Source organism: Mycteria americana, chromosome 5 (genome assembly GCF_035582795.1).
Source record: "Mycteria americana isolate JAX WOST 10 ecotype Jacksonville Zoo and Gardens chromosome 5, USCA_MyAme_1.0, whole genome shotgun sequence".
NCBI classification, from domain to species: Eukaryota; Metazoa; Chordata; class Aves; order Ciconiiformes; family Ciconiidae; genus Mycteria; species Mycteria americana.
This window is the reverse complement of record NC_134369.1, coordinates 67,661,242-67,688,539: the sequence shown is the minus strand read 5'-3', so window position 1 is coordinate 67,688,539 and position 27,298 is coordinate 67,661,242. Positions and strand designations below refer to the sequence as shown.

Below are 27,298 nucleotides of genomic sequence, written 5' to 3'. Positions count from 1 at the left end.
CTGACCTTCATACAGAATTTTAGGCCCTAAATATACAGCTGAGGATTGATCCAGTTGGAGTTGGTCCAGAAATTCAGTGACATCAAGCAAGTGATTTTTTTAGATCTTGGTAATGACCAGTGATTGTTCATTGCTGCATCTCTGTAAAGCCTGCTGAAACCCAGAAGCATGCAACAGAAGGGATGAAAATTCAGGTACTTTTTGGCAAGTTTAATATGGAAACTTAAGAAAGGTGTAGACACTGGTGAATTTACCATATGATAGAATAAAAGTGAAATACAAACATAAATGCAGGTATAGGAGATAGAGAAGAAAAAGAAGTTTAACCCCAGAAGCACACCTTACCTTGCCAAAATGCTTAAGAACACTGTTGGTTGCAGCTTCATGAGAGCTTCTATCAGTCAGGTCAAGACGCAGAACAAGGATATCTTTTTCACTCAAGTTGCTAATCTCTAAAAACAACCATAAAGTGAATGGGAACCAGTAAGATTGCTGACATAACAATCGTGGGAAATGTAAACACCACATTTTCACTAAAAAGACACCAAGAAGCCATAACATTAAGTTGGAAATAAAATGCTTGCTTTGTTTTCATTTTTATTTCCACATAGAATCCATTTTCAATATGTTCCTACCAAGTCTTTCTTTTCTCAGCATTATGTTTTTGCTTGTGAAAAGCTTGACTTTATTAAATAGGCTTGTGTAGCACAATATAGAGAATTCAAGTCTCCAAATAAATTGCAATAGTTGGGAGTAACACGCAACAGGATTACTTGATACTGAAATTTTTCACTGAGCCATTCAGAAGCGCAGCATATTGACACTTTGCTTGTATGTTAACTGGTCAAGTATGTTTATTCCTGACAATAGGACTAGTACAATTTAGACCCAAAACACAACATATATACATAAGCAGCTGTGAGGCAAAGTCTAGAGAAGCTAAATTATTGGAAGAGGTAGAAGGAGATGGTTTTTGTTTAACTGATAGCTTTTAATATGTCCATCTCCTGAAATAAAATTCAGCTGTCATCCAGTTCAAGCCTTCATGTTGAGTGTCTCTACTGCTGTCCCTTCAGATCACCTGATTTTTTCCATAGAAAGTATTTCTTGAGCAGTGATTAGTTACCCTGCAGTTTTGGGGCAGATGACTCACAAAAATAAAATCTTCAATGTTAATCTTTCCAGGTTTTTTTTTTTTTTAACTACGTATAACATGATTATTTTACTTTATTTATATTAGTTTGATAATGCTGGTTTTGTTTCTAAATTGATTCCTGGCCACAACTAAGTGTACCTGCTCCCCTTTAAGCAGGTGCCCTCTTTAGAGAGCCTAAGGCTCTGATTTTTTTAATTACTACTTCTTGCATATACAGGTAAGGTTGAACTTCGTCTTTACAGTGATGTACAAATAAGGAGGTTACTTAAATCCATAAGTTGCCTCTGTTCAAAGGTCACTAGTATTTAGGCTACTGGTTATAATAAACCCATCTGTCTGGTTTAAAGTTACTAGTATTTCCATTTATTGCTCCCTCCAACCCCTCCATGTGCATTTTCCCCTCCATTTCTTCCAGAAAGACATCAGTAAAATCCATGTAGTTTACCCTCTCAGAGACACACTCTACCTCATGCTCCCTCAAGCAGATTTGCACAGTTGAAGCCTACTGGGATGTGGAGTGTTTCTGTCGTGGATTAACAAGACCACACGGTCAACCCAGCCAAGAAAGCTACACAGGGGAAAAGAAAAAAGCAGAGGAAGAGACAAACTGCTGATAAGGAAGGAAGTGCTCTTTTATATGATGTAAAAAACTTTGGACTTCAGGAAATATCAAACCAGAGGCCTAGTTCTTGTTTTGGTGCAATCAGTAGTCCAGTCTGATTTCCATCCCCCAAAGCACTCAGACCATACACCTCTATCAGCCTCCTTATTTCTTTTTCTAGGGTGAGGAACCCTTGTCTACCTAGTCCCTCCTCAGACAGCTTTTACAAGACTTTAAACATTCTTGTTACCCTTTTTCTAAACTTCTACCATCCACCCATCCCCTTTTCTGGCAGATGACTAGAACAGTGCAGTGTTGAAGGCGAGAACGTGTCCCAGTTTATACTTTGTCGGAATGATGTTCTCCATTCCTTTTACTAATAACCCCTAATATTCCACTTCCTTTTTTGCCTGCTACCAAACTGATGTTTTTAAGGGAACAATTATGATAACCCAGAAAAACACTTCCTCCCAAGTGGGAGACCTTAGATTAGAGTTCATCGTTTCACACAACTGCTAACATACATTAGTTAACATCCTTTAGTGAAGTGTCTCCAGCTGCAAAGTGAATTGCACATGGCCACCAGCATTCGGATGCAACATACCTGAAACTGAGTGCTCAAAGCTCAGTCTACCCAGAACAAAGGCCACTTTCACACAGCTGTGTGTATTTTCTGGAGGTCTTTAAAGTCTCCTTACATAGCAGCTTTGCACTACTTGGCTTCTTGTTGGGATCAAACTGCCTAACCACCAAGCAGCAGGTCTTCTGACTGACATTGTCCTATCATGCAACCATGGGCTGCCTCTTCCCTGTTGACAGTTCATTAAGTTCTAGTTACTTTTTAACTAAAACACGGTTACAATCACCCAAAGCCAACTTGTTTTTTGAAAGACAGCTGCATAAGTAATGCTGACTTAAAATAATATTTTGTTATGACATTAAGTGCACACCTCCTTCCCCTAGAGGATTTCAGATCAACAACTCTTTTCCATACATGTTAATCCAAGATAGCACTTTCTCATAACACAATAAATGCTATTACTCAGCATAGACCCTTTATTTCCCAGCTCTTCAGCACTTCCTCTTCTCTATTTCTATCTTGTATAATGCCCTTTAACAGAACATGAGCTTTTAGCAGAGACTGAACAACATGACCACCTGAGGTCCATTCCAACCTCCATTACTGTATAAATCTGTAATTTATAGATTGTCTGTCATTCATTTGGCCTATCTATATTTAAATCATATTTGAGCTTTGTCAAACCAAGAAACACAATCCCCATCTTTTTTTTTTTTTTTTTTTTTTTTTTTCTTTTTAGGGCTTTTGAGAGAAAACAGCCTCCAAAATTACTGGTGAAATTCAACTCATGTTCCAGAGAGTGGTTGGGGAAAATACAGAAGGCACTTGCTGGAGCCACGTTAGTTATATAAGTTGTTTTCTCTCCCTTCTGCAGATAAGTGTTGAGTTGGCATATGCATGACTCAACAGGTATTACCATAGCTTTTATGGTACTTTCCTTCTCTCTCTCCTTCAGCTTTTAAGCAGTGCAGAATGCATAAACGTGTATGATAGGGTGGTGTCTCTGAATTTTGAACAAGATAAATGTGCTTGCTTCTGACACTAATATGAAAACTATCTAGTTAAGTTGCTGCTGTGTATAGCATCTACAGCTGGCACGTTAAACCCTATTAGCTGCAATTATGCCATATAATTCAGTCAAATTCACGTTGATGTTACATGTTGCAGCTCAATCTTAATCCATCCCACGCTAATCAAACCTTACAGAATACTCTTGAACTCAATTGCAAAAAGAAAACATGCAGGTGGAAGCAGGGACAAGCCGCCCAGGAAGCACGTGGATCCACTGCCCAAGCATGCAGGGATGGAATCAGGAAGATCAACACTCAGACGGAGTTGAAACTGGTGAGGAATGTGAAAGGCAACAAGGGCTTCATAGGTACAGCACCAACAAAAGGAAGACCAAAGACAGAGTGAGCCCACTGCCGAATAGGGATGGTGATGAAGTGACGAAGGGCACAGAAAAACATGAGATACTCGTTGCCGCCTTTGCTTTAGTCTTCACTGGCAAGATCTCCTCTCAGGGCTCCCACACTCCTGAGGCCACACTCTGGGGGAAAGAAATACTACCAATGTCAGAGGAAAACCAAGTTAAGGACAAATGGCACATATAAGCAGGGCAATATATACATCCAAGATTTACAAGAGCTGACCAATGTCACTCATCTTTGGAAGGTACTTGGTAAGTGGAGTAGCTCCCCAGTGACTGGAGAAAACCAAATGTCACACAGCCTAACCTCAGTCCTTGGGAAAATTATGTGGCAATTCCTCCTGAAAGCAATTTCCAAGTACACGAAGGACAAGAAGGTGACTGGGAAGAGCCAGCATAGATTTAGCATGGACAGATATTGCCTGACCAACTTAATTGCTTTTTGTGATGAGATGACTAGCTCTGTGGACAAGAGGAGAGCAGTGGATGTTGTTTACCTTAACTATGTAGCTTTCTATGTTGTCTTCAATAGCATCCATGAAGCTGTATTGGGGAAATATGAGGGGTCTAGATGAGTGGATTACAATGCAAGTGAAAAACAGGCTGGATCACCAGGCCCGAAGAATAGCAACCAACCATTCAGTCTAACTGGTGGCTGGTCATAAGCGGTATCCCTCCGTGATCAGTATCTTTTAATATTTTCATTAATGATTCAAATGGTGGGACAAAACACAGGTTTTCAGCACATTTTCAGTTAACATGAAGTTCAAAGGAACAGTTGCTATGCTGGAGGGGAGGACTGTCATTCAGAGGCATCTTAACAAGCTATAAGAACAGTCTGACAAACCTCATTAAGCTCAACAAAGCCAAATGCAAGATTTCGCACCTGGGACAGAATAATGCCATGCAGTACTGCTGGCCAACGTCCAAACAGCTAGGTATCAGCTCTCCAAACAAGACCTGAGGTCCTGATGGAAGGACAACAGCAAGTTGAACATAAGTCAGCAATGAGCTCTAGCAATTACAAATGCTAGTGGGCTGCATTAGCAAGAGCAGACTGAGAGAAGTGATTAAGTGCCTGCACTTAAAAACTGTATCTAGAATACTGTGACCGATTTTGGACCCCCCTAGTTCAAGAGAAATACTGATAAACTGGAGATAGTGTAGCATAGGGCCACTAAGATGGTTAGGGAGTCTAGTGCACATGGTAATCAAGGAAAGGGGTGGAAAGCTGTGTTTATACAGCCTTGAGAAAAGAAGGATAAGAAGGGAAGGGGGCCTAATTACTCTCTTCCATTACTTAAAGGCTGGCTGTAGAAAATATGGAGTAACTATGTTCCTAAAGAGTTTCCAATATTCCTACTAATCTGACCTATAGTTAAAATAAAATTCAGTAGCGTGTATTTGCAAAACACATGGCTATCTAAGACTTTAAAGCTAGTATATACCACAGCTAAGACATTCACAGGGTTACTTCAAGTTGGCAGAGGCAGAAATTATCTTAAATAAATCTGTACTCCTGGTTCACATCAATTGAAATAATCTTTCTGAATATTCCTTAGCACGTTGCATTCTCATACAAGTGTGGCCTGAAAATGGATATCCAGGATTATGGCTCCTGCCAGCCTATCTAGTGTTATCAGTTTTGCAATGACAACAAATGGCCACAGACGCAAATGTAGTTGCATACTTTTACTGACCGCTAAACTTTGCGTCATATAGCATTGGAATTTTGCCATCATGTGCTGCTTTTGGCTGGGATAGAATTAATTTTCTTCATAGTAGCTAGTATGGGGCTATGCTTTGGATTTGTGCTGAAAACAGTGTTGCTAACACCCCACGGCGAGTGGGCTGGGGGTGCACAAGAAGCTGGGAGTGGACACAGCCAGGACAGCTGACCCCAACTGACCAAAGGGCTATTCCATACCATTCGGCGTCATGCTCAGCATATAAAGCTGGGGGAAGAAGAAGGAAGGGGGGGACGTTTGGAGTGGTGGCGTTTGTCTTCCCAAGTCACCATTACGTGTGACGGAGCCCTGCTTTCCTGGAGATGGCTGAACACCTGCCTGCCCATGGGAAGTAGTGAATTAATTCCTTGTTTTGCTTTGCTTGCCTATGCAGCTTTTGCTTTCCCTATTAAACTGTTCTTATCTCAACCCATGAGTTTTCTCACTTTTACTCTTCTGATTCTCTCCCCCATCCCACCAGGGGGGAGTGAGCGAGCGGCTGTGTGGGGCTTAGTTGCCAGCTGGGGTTAAACCACAACACATGATTACAACTTAACCACACTCATCTTATGTCCCTTGCTTGCTTTTGAAGATACCTATTTAAGTGACTGCTTTTTTGAAGCACCAGAAAATAGAAATAAGGAGTTGTGTATTTTTGAAGCTCCTTGACAGATTTTCAAGGTAGCTTGCTGCAACTTCTAGATTTCTAGAAATGTTGAGGTGCTAACCCAAGACAAACATTTCATTATTCACCAGCACTCATGCAAGTAAACTGTGGACATTCTGTCAACATTACCAGGAATGAACTGTCAGTGTCATAATATACTCTGTATAAAATATTGCATACTGAGCTACAGAGGATATATAGTCTGAAAAAAGACATAATATTAATCATGTTCAAAACTTCTATTTATCACCATGAATTAACTAACCCACTTGCTGTCAAGCCAGAAAACAGGAGGGAAAAAGAGAAATAGGAGGAATGAAGCCAGACTACTGACTCAGCAGGTGTATGAAAGATAACTGGAATAGTTAAACATTCCGCTTCACATTTGTTCCTCTTGATCTACAGGAGATCCTCTTTCTTGCACTTGCTCAGAACAACTTTTTCTGAACATTTCTATTCATTCCTCTTCCAAAGAGGAAAGTCAGTTGTCAGTCTGCCTTTAACATCCACAAACCTGAAGGAAGATGACCTCTTAGTAGCATGTAGCTACATGGTTTGTTTCTTAATAGGATGATACCCCTCAGATTGTTTCCTCCATTCCCCACAGTATTTATTCCTTTTCTTAATTTAGTGTCTTACAAGACCACTTGCAATTGATTATGAGGTTTTTAGGTAACATTGGCTTATAAAGAAACTCATAATGCAAGTCTATACAAAGGCTTCTCTCTCACGAAAAGAAAATACCAGCTTCAAACGTACAGTGAAGCTACGTATAAAGTTCACTTTCATCATGAAATTTATTCCTGTGATATGCAGGTTAGTATTTCTGTGGCAACTTCATCACAGCAAGAGTGGAACTGCTCGCAGGAAGTAGCAAGTTGTACTTACGAAGGCATTTCTTTTTCACTCTTTCCAGCTCATCCTCTCTTCTTGCTGAGATGGCAAGCAAGGCTCCTATCTTTGATAGCTGGTAAGCCAACTCTTCTCCAATTCCACTTGAAGCTCCTGTCACCCAGACAACCTTGCCACGCAGTTCATTTTCTATCAAAAGAATCAAAACACTAGTTCACACATTGCCAATGCTAGGATAAGCATTTAAGTCACTGCAGGGGTATAATCTGATACTGTTTAAGAAATATGCTCAATTTTTTTTTGCTATTACAAAATCCTGACTTCTTTATTTTTTGGTCACATGCACTTGTGAAATCGTTCATAGCTGTTCTGTTGCCACCTGAACTTTGTTCCACAGCTAATCTGAATAAACACTGATTATCTACCTGATGGAAGAAATTTGATTGCATTTCTGCAAGCCATCCACACATAGTGTTTCCACTAACCCCATCAAAAGGAGCTTCAGAGGAAAAGGGAGAATTCTTGGAAATGACAGAAAACAGTTACTGTATTGCAAATCCAAACAAAAGCCTAAGCAAACCTTTCCCAATAATGTCCTACCCCAAAAATGTTCCTAAGTAATTGTCGACAGAAGAAAATTCTCTGAACAAAGACAGTTAATCATAACAAACCAAATGGGTGTTCATCCACTCTGTTGTGTATCTGATGCAGGTTAATTCCTGCATTGGCCAGAGTAGAGTACACAGAGTTCCCAAGGTACAAGTTCACATGTGAATTTCCTATGTACTCATACTTTCTGCCCAGGCATGCTTTTTTAACCTGTAGTAAAAATAATAGCATCTTACTTCTTTTACTCCTCTGCTTCTATGCCTGTTCCCCCTTGTTTGCAATCATCCCCACTCCCTGATACAGCTGGGTACTGGGAAAAGGCTTAGCTTCCCAGACTTATATCCAAAATCATCAAATACAACAGACAGATGAAAATCACCCATTTAATTCTAGAACATGATTAAAGGATGAATGATCACTAATTTCAGAGCACTTTCCAGCATATATCGTTGCCTAACACTTGTATGTATTCTTCAAGATTGGTCTTAGTGAAAATCTGCCTCAAGTACTCAGAGCACTGCTGACAGGAGCTCTTCCTTCTATTTCTCAAGTTTGTACAGAAGAGCATTCCAACAATGTCTAGCCAACCAAGAAAGATTTCATGGTATAATTCAAATAGCAGAGCCAAATGCAGTTCCTGAGACTTAAAGCCAGTCCTATTCTGAAAAAGGCCAGAATTGCATTTTTCAGCTCACTGAAAAACTTACCCACTCATTTAATTTAGCAAGAGTACTCCTTTTTCACTGCAGTCAGTGGCTGGGACTGCTTTTACTTCCTGCTTACTTCAATAATCAGTTCCTGGTTCTCTCTACACCACACTGTCTTTCAAATTTCTACTTTCAGGGCCTTAATGACATAAATCCCATGAAGAGATCAGCACCAAAACCTTCCACCCTTCTGACAAGAGCAGAGAGCACTCAAGACTGAGTATCAGAGCTCAGCTTGAATCTGTGGGACTGGCAGTGAGTATTATTTGTCTTTAAGCTGATTGTATTTTAGTCAAAGAAAAAACCCTCCTAAACCCAAGCTTTGGTGGATTTGGGTTGTTTGGGGTTTTTGGTTTGCTTTTAAAAACAACAACAACAGCAACAACAGTCACATTCCAAAGCAGAGATGTATTCTAAGGTTATGAACTTAGGAGGTGGAAAGAGGTGCTGCTGAAGTTGTCGGAATAACCACTGTATTAATCGTTATACCAAATGGCTGCTGACTGTAAAGCTTATTCACACTCTTTTCCTACAGTTTTATTCCCATGTTACCAATTCATTGAATTAACCACAAGAAACACAGGGGTTCATCTCTCCTATTACATTTCTTTTTTTTGCAGAAAACCTGTGTAGACAAACACTACATGAACAAAAGAATACATGGACATACTTGAAACCCTGCTTACCACACTCATCTCCTCTTGCTACTGAAAACAAATCCACTTCCTCCTACCACTTAGTTTCCCTGTTCCCAACCTGTCTTGGGCAGCTTCACTGCAGTTATTCAGGATCTTGTTCTGTGGACAGAATAATTAGTTGAGATAAGGAAAGTTTTCCACTGATTCCTCAGTGCTGATAGTTACCAAGCACTGAGCTACTGAGAGTTAACATAATGGAGAACCTAGCTCAAATGCTGTTGTAGGACAAGTATCAAACTACCTGCTTGCTCTAGAATAAATGTCCTGTTGTTACTGGAAATAAGTTTAAAAATTAACCATGCCAAATTAAAAAATAAAAGCAGATTATACTATTACTAGCCATTAACTACTGTGTTACAAGGCATAACAAATGAGAGGTTGAATAGAGTAGTACTGCAAGTAATCCAAGAATCGCTTTTGTAGCTCTGTTTAGGTTTTTTCCTCACATTTTACAGCTCCTATAGCACAAGGTTGCCATGTCATTTCATTCATGAAAAAAATTCAGGGTGGGGAGGTTTAAAGCAGAACATCCTTCCCACACCCCTAAAGAATCACACCATTATTCCCAGTTTTAAGAGTGGGCTTTCAGATACGTAGGCTTTCATACATAAAAGGATCCTCCTTAGCTTGATAATATTATGCTGCCTGTGAAAAGCACACCGTTTAGAGTGAATGCTGTTCAGCTAATGAAACACAACACATAGGGAAAGTCACCCAGCACCCAGTAACCCTTGTCTCCCGACCACACAAATATTTAGAAGATGGGAAGCAATCCAGCACCTGCCAGTGACAAAATCCAGAAGTGAATGCTCCCTATAGAATTGAACCATTGAAATGGAACCAGTCTTACCTATATTAAGGCCGTTCCTTGTAATTATAGTTTACAGCACAAGAGAAAGAAACATATGAGATTAGTCTACTTTCTGGTAAGTATTTTTATCTCCAAAAACTTTGATATCCATAATAATGTTCTAGAAGCGATAACACAATATAATGACTGCAAGAGTGACAGCCCTAATAACAGCTTTAAATAAAAACCAAGGGTTTTTTCCATGGGATCCACACATTACTTACCTAGGCACGCTACACTATGTGCACAATATGGGGAGGAGGAAGAGAAAAGGAGGAACATATTTAAAGAAACATCTTTACTAGTGTTTGTCCCTTCTGTTTTCCTACCTGAACAGTTAGGATCAGCACTGCGGCACCACCATCCCACATGTATAAGGCTGAACTATCAGCAAAATGCCACTTAAATGCTACCATTTCAGCTACATATTTTAGTTAATTACAAGCACTGAGGCTGGGAGACGGGGGGGAGCAAAACACAGCTCACCTCTTTGCAAAGCAAAGGAGGTTACATTGACAAAATTCTGCCCAATTCTTCTTACATGTTGAAACAACTACATCAGGAAATTACTACATTGCTCTTTACATGGGAACTTTCAGACACTAGTTAAAAGGTTTCCAGGCTTCCAATAAGACTGAAGGCTACATTTAAATAACACTATGTCTACCTGAGAGCTCCTACATCTTGATGTGCGTTGCACATAGATTCCTCAGGACAAAGCTTCAATTCAGTTTGTATTAGTCAAGATTTATCTGCCCTGAGTCTTTCCACTATCTTTGCAAAGTCCACATATGAAGCTTTTTTGTAGTTTTCTTACAGTAAGGGAACTACCTGATGGAGTTACTATAAAAGTTACTATAAAACTTTGGGCTGCATATCCAAAGAGTTACAGAAGATTGCTCACACAGATTTAAATTTAGTATTTCTTAGAGCTTTATTACTTGTGCATGCTTTTCTGTTCTCTTCTCCATCATATGGACTAGCACTTTTGCAGTAAGCTTCTACTGAAAGCAGAAGACAGAGATATCTCAACAAGTTTGCCCAACTCTTCTCTCAAGCCCTTCCTAACACCGACCTTCACCCACGCCACCATCCCCTACCAAATCATGGTCTCAAGCCCAAACCCTTACTCCACCGTTCCCCCCCAGTCACACATTCCTGATCCACCTTCATTCAATGCGGTTCTGTCTCCCTATCTCAACCCAACATCCAGTTTCATCTCCCATATGGGACAGGCTTATAGTGTCCCTGGTCCCATCCTCTTTCACGTCAGCTTCTTCCCTTAACCGGTCAGATGCAAGAAGAGCTCCCCGCTTCCACCTCAACCACCCGCACCCAGAACAGCTCACAGCACCACTGCTTGGCTAAGCTGAGGGGGGATATTCAGAAGTTTGTGGCTTTTCTGACCAAAAGTCTCTATTAAGCAAATAAAACCTAGGATTTTTAAAGATCTTTGTCCAGAAGTAGGCAGAATTACAGTCACATTAGAAAGATCAACATGCGCAAGAGCTGAAAATCCCTGTCTGACGGCATTTTGTTTAACCTTTGTACCCACAGGTGTCAAAAGCAGCACCTTACAGAAAAGTGGTGTAAAGCCACAGCCAGCAATCACGTGGTGCTGTCCCCTCACACCTTCCAGGGCACAATTCTCAGAAGAGGAAACCCATTTAATCTGAACATTAATATTCATGTTTACTATGTTGTAAACACTTTCAGCACTACTGTGAAACTGTAATCTGCTTGAAGACATAAGAACAAACTGAAACAGAAGCTAAACAGACTACGAAGCAACTCATCCTGGCCACATGTGCCAAAAACATCCCCTTTTCTTACCCACCCTCCTTCGACACCCCCTGAACCCCATGCTTACCGGGCAGCCTCTGTTACTCCACACACCGATGCCAGAACCGGACATCTGCCCGGAAACAGCGCAAAACAACTGGGTTTGGGCCAAACAAGCCAGCCCTCACCACAGAACTGCTGCAGCTCACCGTTGCTGCAAAGTTGCTTTTAGACAGCTACTTTATTGGCATGAGGGGCACCACGCCTTGTTGGATAAGGGCAGGAAAATTATGCTTTTGGGGTTATTTTTATTGCTCTTCAGACAAGCCCGCAGGCTAGCTGCCGAGGGCTGGGTCCACCCAGCTGAGGCGACTTCAGGCCTGTCCCTGGGGACCCCTCTCTCCCCACACGCCGCCATGTCCCTTCCCCTCACGGAGCGCCTCAAACCCACCCTCGGCGACACCGCGCCCCGCCCCGGACCACCGCCGCCACCCTCCCGGCGGTCGGGGGCTGCTGGCGGGCGGCTTTACCTGGCTTCTTCCCCCGCCACTCGGCCCGCAGCAGCGTGAGGTCGCCGTCAGCCTGCAGCCAGCGGAACAGCTGCGCCAGCAGGGCCAGGAGGGCACCGCCCGCCACCAGCAGGCAGGGCACACAGTCCCAGGCCATGGCCGCCCGCCGCCACCGCCGCCCACGGCTCCTGCCGCCCCTTTATCAGGGCCGCGGCGCGGCGGGAGCCGCCCCCCCTGCCTGAAGCCAGCGCCTGCCCCACGGCAGCGCAGCGCCGGCCTCCTCCCCGCCTCCCACTTCGCCTTTCACCCCCTTTCCCTGCCGGGCAGGGGCGGGCAGCTCCACTCCGCTCCGCTCCGCACCGCTCCTCCCGCCGCGCTCTGCCCTGCGCTTCCCTGCCCCGAGGCGGCCCCGGCGGGAGCCCCGCGGTGGCCGGGCCTAGTGGGTGACGCGGCCCCGCGGCTGGCGCAGTCAAGGCTGCGGCGATAAGCGGTGGCTTCGTAGGGGAGGGGGCATGCATGTGACAGCGGGTGAAGGTCGGCTTCTGGGAGCGGGGCCTTCTTTTATTTTCCCTCCCCGACGTGCCCCCGAGGGGAGAGGAGGGCTGCCCGGCCTTCTCCTGCTCGTAAACAACGCTGGCCGGTGCACGTCCTCGGGCGTTGGGCGGGTGTCCGGGGTGGGTTGGCTTCGGTGTTTAGAGATCAAAAACCTGTGCCCGTCCTCCTGACGAGAGCCTCACGGCTGTCCCTGGGGACACTGGTGATGCCTCTCCCCCCTGGAGCTCCCCGGCGGCCCCTGGCCGGGCTGCAGTCACCCCCGGCTCTTGTCACAGACCGTACTCTTGTCACAGACCTCCTTTTGCAGGAGGCAGCGGCTCATTTCGCAGCGTGGAGGCCTTCCCTGCCCAGGTTTGTGCAGTAATGCTACCCTTGGCCATGCCTCCCGCTGCGCTGCCTGCCAAGGCGAACCCAGTTCTCGCATACACCCGCTCTGGCCAACGTTTCAGACCTTGGCTTTAAACCCTGGGCTCTGAAATCAGTGGTGCTGGATACCCACAACTACTAAAAACCGAGGGACCGCAGCATTTCTGGACATCACATCACTCTCACCTACAGCTCTTCACCATAGATTTGGTACTACTTATGTGCAGAGGCTCAAAACTCTGTTCGTACTACCTTGATGTTTCGAAGTCTTTCACAGCAGGAGGTACAGGTATAAAAGGGGAGCTCATAATAATTTCTGCCTCCTTGCCAGACACTTAACACAAATGCATGTGGAGCTTCTGTAGGACAGGCCGCATAGTTGTTCAGAGAGGCACACAGACCCTGTTGCCAAAATCTCATGGGCTAAAGCCCCTGATCTATCAGAAGACTTAACACAGGATGACCGTGTTTACTGCACGCAGCTCCCCAGTCTGTCCCAGCTCCACCGATGACTGAAGGATTCATGAATCAACACCTGAATTGCCACAAAATTTGCATTACAGCTTTCTGAGGCAAAACACAGCCATGGTCTACCTTTAAACCTTTGGGTTCTGACTGACTTTTCAGCAAATCAGTCCGAACCTAATCCATACGACAAGGGAAAGGTGACAGAAAAGTAAAAATACACTACCAACATACTTTGTTTCTGTAAATAGCGCCAATCCTCAACTGTGTCTAAACCAATCATTAATTAAATGGTTGTGTTTCAGAATAGGAACAGGTCTTTAGAGGTTATGAAGGAAGACTATCACAGGAACTGTGACTGCTTACAGTTATCGTCACGGTTACAGATATTCTTTGTATTTCCCTGTTTGCTTCTGTTTCACTGAGTTGAGAACTATTTTGTGTTAGTGCAATGCATAGCGTAATGGAACCTTAATGCCACACAAAACATAAATAATAAATAGCAAGTAATTTATTTTCCTTACTTTCCAGTGGAGAATTAGGGCATGATGAACAAATTTTCTCCTTGCAAAATTCAGCTGTCCATCCCTGCCAGATCTTTTTAAGCCCCGGTAAAAAAAAATTCTGGGTCTTATTTCCTCCTTGTGCTACGTGCAGATGGTGCACACACGATCGTGGAGCTTTGCACCACAACGCACCAGAACAGGCAGTGTGAAGTTGAAAGAGGATGTACACTGCACCTGCACAGTATATTCTTAGTGGGGATTTTCCCAGCTATCCCCAAAGAGACAGGTATACGGCAGCTCAGGCTGAGCGCAGAAGGGATGCGTAGGAGAAGCTCACAAGGTCCCAGCATCCTGTGATTGGTGAGTGGTGAGAATTTATCCTGTAACTCTGTGCTTCAACTCTTCTTTTACAACAAAACTGAGTAAAACAGATTTCTCATGTTAAAAAAAAAAGTTCCGTTACAGAGTTCTTGTGCATTTGTACAGCGGCACGGTCGCCATCAGTGGGGATTTTACTGCTTATCCCAAGATTACAAAGACAGGCATGAAGTGCCTGCTCAGGGCATGAAGGCATGCTCAGTGTCAGACTGAGCATGGGAAGGAGAGCACTGGTAAAAGTTACAAGGTCCTTTACAAGGTAGTGTCCATTCTTGCTGTTTTCCAACTTATAAAAAGTAAATATGCTCATCTCATTAGAATTATCTTGATGATAGATACATATACTTAAGGAATTATCTTAATTATACACACCCACGTCTATTAAAAAGATTCCTTTTGAGATCCCCACCAGCTAAAAAGCAGCAAAGCTACCACAGGCTGCAGCTTTTACATATGGCTGCTGTAAACCATCCAAATCATGCCAGACGGTAAGATTTCTTCTCAACCCCAAAGCAACTGGCAAAAGATCGAAGGGAGTTCAGGGTTGCCACTTCCAGTCAAACCTTGATGGCCAGCAGTGCTCTGACTTTCCTTGCTGGAAGTACAACTTTGAGTGTTGACAGTAACATATGCTTTTTGTTGCTTCAGAGCCAGCAACTACTTAGAGAAGAGCTGTTTTGACAAAGTACCAAAGCAAAGCGAAACATCTCGTAAAGGATCACATCGTAACGAAGCCCTTGGATTTGACCAACACCTAAATTCCCAAGGAAAACCAAAAATATTTATCCTTCTGATTCCTTAACTTAGTTTCCACAAGAAGCCAATTTTCACTTTCTGAAGAGGCCATTATTGCTAACAGTTTTTAAAAGTCAACCAAAGTCAACCTGAACATCAACAGAATGAATGACAGTTCTGTTGCACTTTGTGCTGTGATTGATGCAGACAGCACTTTGGAGTTCAGTAAACACACTCTGATATCCATACAAAGTACTTAACTGTGGTTGTGAAGTGCAAGAGCCAATGTAAAGCTGAAGTACAAGGCTCTGAAAACAAAATGAGAAATAGTTACCAATGTGGGAGGTCACAGTCTTTCTCCACACCCTGCTGTGAACTTTGCTGAGGTTCCCCATGTTGACTCTGTGGCAGCAGATAACAGATCAATTAAACTCAGCACATAACATGATAACGTGCCTTATTCTTAAGAGTTACACAAATTATATTGACACACTCAATGTAAATAAAAGCCAGATAAGCTACTTCTGTCTCCAAAGCAATAAGGCAGAAATAAATGTTTGATTAGATTGCTGTTTCTGTATTTTTGTTTCTCCAGTTGTGCAGTATTGAGAAGACCTTGTGCAAAAGTGCAATGCCACAGTGGAACAGGGGGATGAATGGCTTGAGAGCTGTCCTGAGGAGAAAGACTTGGGGATACTGGTGGGTGAAAAATTGGATGTGAGCCAGCAATGTGCACTTGCAGCCCACATTCTCCCCCTCTACTCCGCTCTGGTGAGACCCCACCTGAAGTGCTGTGTCCAGCTCTGGGGGCCCAGCACAGGAAAGACATGGAGCTGTTAGAGTGGTTCAGAGGAGGGCCACAAAAATGGTCAGAGGGCTGGAACACCTCTCGTATGAAGAAAGGCTGAGAGAGTTGGGGTTGTTCAGCCTGGAGAAGAGAAGGTTTTGGGAAGACCTTATTGTGGCCTTTTAACATATAAAGGGGGTTTATAAGACACACGGAGAAGACTTTTTACCAGGGCCTGTAGTGACAGGACAAGGGGCAATGGTTTAAAACGGAAAAGATTTCGTTTAGGTATAAGGAAGAAATTGTTTGCGATGAGGGTGGTGAGACACTGGAACAGGTTGCCCAGAGAGGTGGTAGATGCCCCATCATTGGAAGAGGTCAAGGTCAGGTTGGATGGGGCTCTGAGCAACCTGATCTAGTGAAAGATGTCCCTGCCCGTGGCAGGGGGGTTGGACTAGATGATCTTTAAGGTCCCTTCCAACCCAAACCATTCTGTGGTTCTATGATTCTATAAAATGTGTACATTGTCACAGATTTATGGGTGAAGTCCTTCCTCTTTGAATGTTCACAAGGGGGCCTCAGACAACTTGATGCCAACCCTGGTAATAATACTGTGAGAGCATGGGTGTGAATATTTTCCACAGTACTGTGATGCAATTTCTTTGATCCATGTTAGAGTAAATAAAGCTCCAGTGCAATTATCTGAGATTATTTCAGTGTCTGTGTAAAACATAGATTTGAAAAATGCTCTTACTCCACTAAATTATTTATGCAGGTACAATAACATTAAAATGAATAGCAATTAGAGCAGCACTATATTCCCTTGTCCTGTATTTCCTCTTCCACTGTGAGCAAATCAGAACAACTTCTAAGGAGAAAAGCTCTTTGCTTTGTTTAGGAAAACAAAATTTTAAGGAGAATCCATCATAAAATGCACACAAGTGAAGTACAGACAGTTTTGACTCCATGCTCTCTGCTTCAGAACGTTACCTATGCCATATGGTTTAGTGTTGCTAGAAGAGGAGACAAACAAACACACATCCAGGCAAAGACAGTCCCACATAGATGTAATGGAGTGCCAAAAATACTTCTTACATAAATCTCTTTGATCAGACAGTGGATATATACATTTTTTCTGTAGTTTTTATTTTATATCTGGTTTAACCGCAAATTATTATTTAAGAAAGTGTTGTCTTTTCTGTAATAACATTTACTGAAAACTTAAAAATTTATCTTAGGTAAGGGACATCCATTCAAGCCTTTTAAATGCGGGAATCATTTTGATCTGACACTGATTTGAGGTACAATTCTGCTGTCACTACATCAGTGAAATTTTTCCTTTTGCTTACAAAGAGCACAAGCTGTCTGCTTTCTGCATCAGAATTACCTTCTTGAGTTCAAGTCTCTGAGGTTTTGTGCACTTAAGCCTCTGCATTCCTAGTTACCCTAATCTCCTCTCATTTCAGCTTTTAGCACGTTGTTCAGTCTTCATGGTTTTTAGCCCCTTCTGCCTGCCTTCTTACTCAGGCCACTTAAAGACAGACTTGAAGGAAATAACTTCCATCTTTTCTTCCTTCAAATCTCTCCTTAATTTTACTTACCCTTTGCATCCATTTCATTTCAGTCTGTTCAGTTACCATTTTGTGTATGAGCTCACATCAGTTTAAAACTTGAGAGTCTAGTTCTAATTAGGGCAAGCTGAACTACCGTGTCTTCTATCCATTTTTAAAACAGTAAATAAAACTGTTGGTACTGCCTTCCTGGCCACTGCGTTACGGTTTAGGACAACCTGTTCCCAAGCAATAGAAGGTAAACCAGAGAAATCACATTTTTGCCAGAGCAAGCTACATCTATACCAGTAAGTCAAACAAGGCCAAGGCGTGGAGTCATACACTGGCACGTGATCATCCATACTTTTAAACCGTTATCGTGGTTCATGGTATGGCTTTGCACACACACGCTCTCCCAAGGAATGTGGGGTATGTCTGAGGGGCATCAGCTACAGACATAAGCCAGGTCAGGCCTGTTGGTCTCAGGACTAGAAAGTCCACAGGCTGTTTTACTTACTAGTAAAGACAGAACAAAGATAGCTACACAAGTCTTTGCAACTGTTTAGTTCAGCAAACTCTAAGTTAAAGTGGTGTAACTGTGAGTAAATCATTCTTTCCTCCTCTCTCCTCCCTACACCTCACTGTTTCCTCCCTCAGAAAAAATATATATAGAAAAACATCTGACAACAACAGAGCATCACAGAAAAATACAAAATAGTAATATAAAAAGACACAGTGGCAAGACAATTCTTATTCAGACAGCCAGGACAAATGTAGGAAGCATCTTCAGACACAGAAGTAGATGACTCCTGGTTGTTGGTCAGTGACCTTTTGTGGCATCCCCTGGGAAGGATTTCCTCACTATAAGAAGTGAGAGCCATTTTCTACACTCTACCCAGTGTCACACTTGTGTTTGAAGCTATAAAACTCTGCAGTGATCCCAGCCACCTGCAGCTACACTGGGCCCTGCCCTTCTTCCAAATTTCACATCCATGACTTTAAAATTAGATTATAAACTGCTTGGCTTTGCTTTTTGTTTGCAAAGTGCTTGCTGTAGTTTTACTGACACCAGCATTAACTGTATCTGTTTAAAAGGGGCATGTTACTTTTTAAAGGACAATGTTTGCCTCTGACAAAGAGCTCCTGCACATCAAGTCACCCCCACTGACCTAACTGGAGATCTGAATGTGACTTAAGTGTTCCAGATGTGTCCTTCGCATAAGGGTGAATTTATTCAGGACTGCCTGCCTGAGCTCTGCTCATTCCTCTAGACCACACTACTTTAACTTCTCTTCCTGTTTATTGACATTAAAAGCACTTTTACTCAGAAATAATAAAAAGAGAAATCCAGAAAAACTCCAACCTTTTCTGCAGCAGACGGGCCATTTATATGAAGATAAGATTTGTTTAGTATGATGGGACAGTGATGGAACCCAGAGTCCTTAAGTCGCATTATCCATTTTCTTTTCATAACGTACCTTCTTTAGCTTACATTAAGGGGTATGACTAAATCACCTGTGTTTATATAAATAACAGAAATACAGAACATGTTCAGGTGAATTGAACAAAACTCCATTTGATGATAATGCCATTTTGTTTGTGTGACATTACTACTATGTAATTCTTCGTGATTATTCAAATGAAATATTAGAAGAAGTCAAGATACAAACATACGGAGGACTTTTCCTCAGAGGAATAGCTATAGGTAAAGGCTAGAACATATCTGAACATACAATGTCATATGAATATATCATATCTGGATAAGCGAGGGAAAGCAAGTATTTCATGTTTTTCTTTTAAAAAAGGTTTCTCACTTTCTTGATATGGAACAAACCTCTCATGATGGTGAAGAAGAGGAAGACATTATCATTGATGTTTACATTCTGATTCTTAGATCCCTGTTCTGTGTCTGTCATCCTGGGCTGGGTTACAAGGTCACCAAAGTCAACGGAAAGATTTGTGCCCCCTTTTCCACATTTGGAATTTTCCAAATACATACATAGATATATAAAACAATATTTATTCAATTTAAATCTGTTGTAATGAATCTAGAAAGGTTTCTTTCTGTGGGCTCACTCATTGCACTAGTACTGAAAAGACGACTCATACAGGGAACTAGTGAAAACTTTCTCTCCTGCCTCATTTAACATTAAGTGAGGGATAGGAGGAAGAAAAGGAGGTGGTGTCCAAAAGGCTGATTCTGCAGAGCTTCGTCTCCCTGAGCACCCACTATATAGTCAGCAGAAACAAACTCCACCATGGGGGTGGCCAGGGAACATAAATGAGAAACCTGCTCTGAATCCTTCACTGAAAGATTTTCTCTTCCTCCATCTTTTTACACAGAGGTAGGTCATGGAGTAGCTTATGAAGGGAATGTCTCCCAAAACCCATGAAAAGATACTTCAGGGAACCAGTCCTTTAGTAGCTGTTAGCCAATGACAGAATCAAGATAACTAAAATTCCTTTCCTAATCCCCAAATTATTTTTTTCCTTAATTATTAGTACTACTTTTTTGACAGCCTCTTAATAGTGCGGTTTTGCTAAGGCAGTTAGTTTCCCTTCATTTTCATTAATGTGTTCCTCTTTGGTTTTAACAGAGAACTAAATTAAAGTTTACTTCTTTTTTTTACACTCACATTGTGAACAGTTCCAGCACAAACCTGGGATGGGGTTTGCTCTCTAGCTCAGGCACCCTCTGCTGGTCTTCCCAAAGCAAAACACAAAGTATCAAAGAATATTCATTAACAACCAACATTTTAAAGAGAAAATTCCAGTTTTCTGTTTCTAAACCTTTTACTATCAGAATACAAATTATGAGGAAGATCAGCTTTGGGGTTGTAAACTGAGTATGGGGGGAGGTTTTCCATGAATTCAAGAAAATAATTGCATAATCAAGCATGTGAACCTGTGGAATTTCTCAGGCAAAAAGTCCGAAAGTGAACATGGCCTAAAAAGCTGATCACAGTCTGACCTGGCTTTTAGCAGAACCCTGTGATTGGCATTTTAATGAAGACATTATGTAAGGAGCCCTAGAAGCATATGCTACTGGGGACTTTTTTTTCTGTGTATCTTGGTTAAAAAAAGTCATAGGCAGTAGTCCTGCTTAGACGGTACATATTTTAAGGAGGTAAAGAGGTAAGGAGATACAGTGGCTAAATATTAGCTTCCATTCCAGCAACACAATAAACAGAGAGCTGATCTAATTATTCATCTGGGAAAATCCCTGGGTGTCAGAGAAGTAAATTAGAGCATAGTGCTTTCGTAATCAGCTGATGGATAAGACATCCTGGTGTTGGGAGAGGGTAAGTTTGGTGCACCTGGTACTCCAACAATCCCTTTCTGTTAACCAAACCCAAGAAAAAGCGGCTCCAAGACTGCTCTAACTACTACCAACATCGAAAAAAGTTTCCTGCGCTGCCCAGGATCAGGCAGATGTGGGTCTGTCAGGAAGGTGGCCCTGTTGTGTATAGGACTGCATGCTGCAAGAAGTTTTGTTTAAAATCTACAGGGACCCAAATCCAAGATGTGTACATGATTTGACGAGCATTTCACCTATTCCACTTTCTGAAGTCAATTTTTCCTTGGCACTAAGCCTCAGTGCAAGCAGCCGGGTGCTTTGCTGAGGATCCATCAGCTTTCTGTATATGGTAGCACACGTGTCAATCCAGAGAGGTTCAGAAGAGTCGCAAAAGATAGTAACATTTTATTTTGCATAGCTGAGTCTTTTAATGATGTTAAAAAGCATTTTACATGACACAGCAACAGGCAAGATACTAGCCACAAGTATTTAAATCAAAGCTATGTAAGCAGCCTCCTGTTACCCTTCCTGGGTAAGTAAATTCTTCAGCATACTGGAGAAAGTGCACTGGAGGGCCACCGAGATGAAGAGAGACTTAGAGAACTCTTTGTTCAGCTGTGAGGATAAGGCAAGATTTTATTGCTGTCTTCAACTGCAGACTCTTTTCAGAGGTACATAGTGATAAGACGAGATAACAGACACGAATCGCAACACAGGAAATTCTGATTGGAAACACAAAACCAGGTGCCCAGAGAGGTGGAATTTCCATCCTCAAAGATATTCAAAACTCGGCTGGACAAAGATGTGAGCAACCCCATCTCGTTGGACCTGCTTTGAGCCAGGGGTTGAACTAGATGACCTCCAGAAGTCCCTCCGAACCAAAATTATTCCATGATTTTATGATAAATGACTACTGTATCATTAATCCAGCTTAAACTGATGAAAGTCATTTTGACAGTACTAATGCTTCCCTGAGCAAATAAGAAATTTAAACCCAATCCAGACTCACTGAGGTCAGTGGGAATCTTGAATATAACTTGAAAGGCATTGGATCAACTTCAACGCTTTTAGGATTCATGTTCAGAAAAGATCCTAAACTTCATTTTTGTAGACAGCATTAGAAATTGCATCAGGGTGGTGGTGTTTTTTACTGTGGGTTTCTCAGTAGGTTGCTTTCGCAGCGAGGTGAGAATGAAGCATTCCACAACCACTATCTGAGTATTCACAAATTCTACCTAGAGAGTTAGCAGCAGCATGGAGTGTTTGCTCAGTGCTCTGAAGGTATGTAACTTTGCTTTTCAGTTTGCACTTGCAGGAAAATTCCTATTTGCTAACTGTTATTGGTAATGAACCTCTCATCTAACTTGGGTTCAGCTCAGGTCAACTGCTAGCTTCATGTTGAGACACTGTCTACATTAATTGAAATTTATGGCATAGAATGGCAATCTTGTGACCTCTGTAGAGTGAGCTAATGATTCCAATCCCATTTTCAGCAGGCTGCTGTGAATTAATATCACCAGTGCTTTCCCTTTTTCACATCATCGTTTTTCTCATCTTTGTAAGACAAGCGTTTTTCCTCTTCCTTAGCTTGTCTCTTACAAGGGATTATATTATTTATTTTGAACATAAAACAGAGTAAAACAACACAAGGGAGTAATTAGAATACGACATGATAAATGTCAAGTACTAACCAATTATTTTGATTATTCCTATAAAGGTTAAAAATGCAAAAAATAACTGCATTTGTAAAAATATAATGTATGCCTTTACACACACAAATACAACAGAAACATAGATTTATCTTAATAAATGCATGAGTGATATAGTATGATGAATGAAAACAAGCAAGAAGACAAACATATTTGAAATCCTTAAAAGAAACCACATTCCCAAATCTCTCAAGAAGTAGTTGAACTCCTAATCCATTGGATTAAGTGAAATTTCCTGAGAAAGGATACCTTTCTGTTTAGGGTAGAGACTCAGATTATCTCCAAGTAGCATCCATGTTTTGAGTAATACTCTGATATGAAGCTGCACCACATTACTTGCACTTAAATGTTCTACAAAAGATATAATGTGACCTGGAATATGAGATTTTCCTTCCCTGATAGGTTCCTCCTCCCGAAACTCTGAGCTTCAACTGCCCAACAAGCAGTTTCTTTTCATAATGGCCCTTACTGCTTTGCTAATATTTTGTTCTGCACCATCCCCAGAGAAACACAACACTGTCATGGGGGGGTGGGTGTTGTCATAAAAATGCTAAAAATCCAAATTACTACTTGTTTTGCTTTCCTAAGAAAACCATCACATATAGCTTGTGATCTCATATCTATTTTTAGCATGTCCCTTATGCCAGCAAACATGAAACAATGTCTTTACTTCTTACAGTCATACCACATCAGCACCTATGTAATGAAACTAAATTTAAACTTCAGTTACGTTGTCAACTAAAAAAGGCGTAAGTGGCAAAATCCAGCTGCGGAACAGGATTATCCTTTAAATCCTGGACTCTTCAGAATCCCTGGTACTGTGTAAAACCTATTTTGCAAAATACTAAGCAATGTTCAGATTTCAAATATCTCCACACCTTGGCTATTTGATTCTGACATGTTGCTTTTAGTTTAATTTAACTGTTTAATTGACACAAAAAAATTATTTCCTCAGCTGTGTCCCAGCTAACAGGCTTGTTAAAAGAGACAACCGATTGAACAGATTTATATTAATAAATGTAGCAAAAAGTAAGTTGTGTTTGGTTGTACAAAGAAGGTGACCAGATCCGGCTATTTAAAGAAGAAAAGGACTAGTAACACAAAAAACAGAGTTTACAGAATATAAATCTTATCCTCTCATCAGAACTAATCTCCTTCACATCTGGAAATTCCAGTCTTTATCAAATTTCAGAATCTCTTGCTTGAAAGTTAATAATTATAAAACTCTAAGAGCATCATAAGACTCTTGATGACTCAGTATGAAGTATTCTTATGCATCAACAGTCTGACATGTAATTTTAGCTGTGATTGCTAAGCTAATTTTTAGGTTAAACAACTGACAATTGTAGGCAGGCCCATTAAAATTGGCTGGGATAACAGCCGTTTTTACAACATGCTAATGACTAAGGGTTTGATCCTGCAATGCTGAGGTCAATGGAAGCTTTGTCACTGACTTCAGTGAGGATACAGGCCTTCATGCACGGACTACTAATAGCAAATGAAAAGAGCAACTTACATATACCCTCACATTTTTAAAACAGAAGAACCATCTAATGAACGGAATAGGCTAAAGCCTAGCTGATAAAATATTCTAGTTGTTCTCCACAGCTTGTCTTACAGCAAAAGATCTTGTCAAGAAAATTAAACTTTCAGCAATTGAACACAAAGACTTCACCACGGACAGATGAAGATTCAATAAAGCGTATCCCCTTCAGGTGTTGGAAGGAACCATAGAAAGGCGTCTGTGCTGGAGTCCTGTTGTGTGTGAATTCAACTCAGCCTTTAGAATACTTCAAATCCACTTCTATTTTCTACTAACGTTGCTTTAAGCTGATTCATGGTTTCTACGTTGAAGCGCAATGCAGATGGTCCCAATGAGACCATTTACACCATACCATCATGGATCTGGTAGACAGCACAGGGGACAAAATGAATTGGCATACCCTGGAAGGCCATGCCAGCACTTCTTCAGACACCAAGCATGTCTGTTTTGTCCCTTTTTATGTAACAGGTTCAGGACACACCGGCTTTCTAGCAAGACTTTTCCACTTCAACTACTGAGGCAGCTGAGATTCTAAAGGGTGGGAGGAAAAAATCAATATTTAAATGGTTCTCTTTTTCCCCTCATTTTTCATTTTCTTTAAAATGCTTGTAGACTATATTGATGTTCTTTTTTAATTTCCCCATTTCACATGAAAAGCAAATTTTCTTGGCCACCAGGTCTTCAGTGACATTTTGCTACAGATAGAAGGAACCATGTGAAATGCAGGTGATTTGTAGATGAGCTCTGAAAACCTTGACAAACTGCATTTATCTTCCTGAGCTGCCTGAATTTTTGTCTTCTTACTTTTGTGTCAGTTTTGGACTTCTGTACAAATTGGGAGGTGCCATGCTTTTCCCTTATTTCACACAGAAAAAAGCAGGAGAAAAATGGCAGGACAAAAATAATAACAATATTCTAGAATAAAGCTTTATATTAATTTTCAGCGTAAAAGGATTTTCTCTCCATTGATATTTAGGTCTTTCTGTACTTTGCTTTTGCTGATTTTCCTGAATTGCAGGTTACTTCCATCAGCAAATTCTCACCGGAAGAATAAAACTCATGACTGAGCATTGCTTTCTGTCTCTTACAGCTAGAGTAAGAAAACCACAATCTGATGCCCTAATGATTTTGTACGTAATTTTGTAGAATTGAAAATTACTAGCATTTGTTTTTAACAAATGTCCTAACTGTTTGAATGTTGTTTCAAAAAGCTATCAGGAGAGCATAAATCTCGTCTCAGAGGGCCCAAAGTGTGGCAGTTTGCATAGCACTTTTTCAAGACTCCAGCAGAAAGCAAATATGATCAGAACTGCTGCATTTCAAGAATGCAGGACGTTGGCATACCATGTTCTTCAAAATTCCAAAGTCTTTGTGGCATCTTTCAGATAAATTCAGTTTGGATACAGGATACACCCTAGGTGTGCGCTTGTGATGATTTAAACATCATGTGATTATTAATCATAGCTGCAGTACTGGCATTTTATGGAGTTCCCAATGGCACAGCTGCCTGAGCAGATACCTACAGATGTCATCACACCAGGGTGTTGCAGGAATAGTACCAAGAAGACGTAAAGCCTGCAGCATAGTCATCCAGCTGGCTTTTAGATTCCAAAAATAGGTACAGGCCATTGGAGGAGATGGGGCAGGGCATCAGTACTTCACAAGCCATGTATAAAGTGGTGGCAAGCTCATGATCACACTATTACAGGCCACACATATCATTAATATGAAGATTTCTATTAGATAACCTCTAAGCACCACAGGTAATTAATTAATTTTAGCCATATGAAAATTAAGGGTCTAGTCTACGTGGTCATCTCAGCTTCTTCTGTAGTCACAGAAACTACAGAAGAGGAAAAAGTCACCTTCAGAAGGCAACTCACCCAACCTGCTTTAGACACCAACGTAAGCATGGGAGTAATGATCATCTGAAGGTGCCTGTCTCTCTCCACTGAACCAACACAGCCTGGACAACAGCTTGATTATACATCTAATATTTAGATGAGTGTTATTAGGTGATATAAATCCCATTCCAAACAAAACAAAACCCCACAGTCTACCAGCTTCTCAGGTTGCAGAGTAACTTCAAATACATTATTTCCCATCTTTTATTCATGGTAGACAATAAGAGAAACAGGGACAGTACGTAAGGGAAGCTGAAAGCAAAAGGCTCTGCTTTTCCTGACCTTTTGAATAAATGACATGTGAGACACTGAAAGAAGTACAGCTTTTTCACTTAGGGATCAAGAAATCTAAATAATGCGACACAACAGTTAATATTTGGCCCCTCTTTAAAGAATATACAGGCAAAATTCTGATACTTCACAATATACCTTATAATAAAAGAAGTTTAACCAACTGGTATTAAAACTGAGTTAAAAGGAGCATTGGGCAATACCAACACGCAGAGATTACAGCAGACTCGTACAGAACATGGCCATTACGATGGAAACTGATTCCAAAATGCAGTTAAATTGCCATGTGATCTCAGTAGCAACTGCAGTCCCATATTCTCTTTTTATGGGAAATTATGTCATTGGGAACGTTGGATAAAGTGTTGAATTTTCTGAATTGACAGTTTCAATGAATACATTGGACAAAACCATCCTCCTGCCTGCAATAACCAAGTGTGCATAGGTAGTAAGTATCTATTTATTTAGGTACATAGATTTTTTTAGAAATACTCTTGGCAAATACCATCCATCTAAAGACTTTTTTAAAGCTATTACAGGAAGCAGAAAAAAATGCTCTAAAAGTAATATTCTCTAAAAATATCCTGTGGAACAGCACATCATTTTAAATATGCTTTATTATGCTAATAGAAATTTCTTGTTCCAAACAGTGAAATACGATTCTTCTCAATAATTCCGTCATGGTTTATGATGCCATGCTAAAAGAGTTTCGCAATGGTTCTTGTTAGGGCCTCCTTGACTGCGGTGCTAATGACTCTAGTGACCACAGGTCCCAGTCAGCTGTATCCCATCTTGGTCTGCAGCTACAGAGCAAATAAAAGAGTTGTATGCTGGGAGATGTAGTCTCGTCAGCTACAAATATGCATAGTCGAGGCATATGTTAAACACAGATCTTTTACCCTAATTAACTGTGATGTTTGAATTTCTTGTAAATATTTATTACCATTGTCAGTACAACAGGCCAGGCAAAACTAGCAAACTAAATAAAAGTTACACTTTAAGAAAATACTGTGGTAATTTGACTCCATCCAATTTCCCAAGAAAAAC

At 41.3% G+C, this 27,298-nt stretch overlaps 1 protein-coding gene across 2 annotated transcripts in view; it reads right to left on the bottom strand.

Annotated features, from left to right (window-relative positions):
* DHRS7 (dehydrogenase/reductase 7) overlaps nt 1–27,298 on the bottom strand; it is a 38,264-nt gene that overhangs the window by 9,168 nt on the left and 1,798 nt on the right. The window contains exons 1-3 of one of the 2 annotated variants that reach the window (XM_075503809.1): nt 12,189–12,381; nt 7,049–7,201; nt 346–452 (exon numbers count right to left, since the gene is read on the bottom strand). In XM_075503809.1, coding sequence (XP_075359924.1) covers nt 346–452; nt 7,049–7,201; nt 12,189–12,324 — 396 coding nt within the window. In that variant the 5' untranslated portion in view covers nt 12,325–12,381. Of the gene's footprint in view, nt 1–345; nt 453–7,048; nt 7,202–12,188; nt 12,382–27,298 lie in introns of those variants that run through there. The other variant, XM_075503810.1, reaches the window with a different exon arrangement.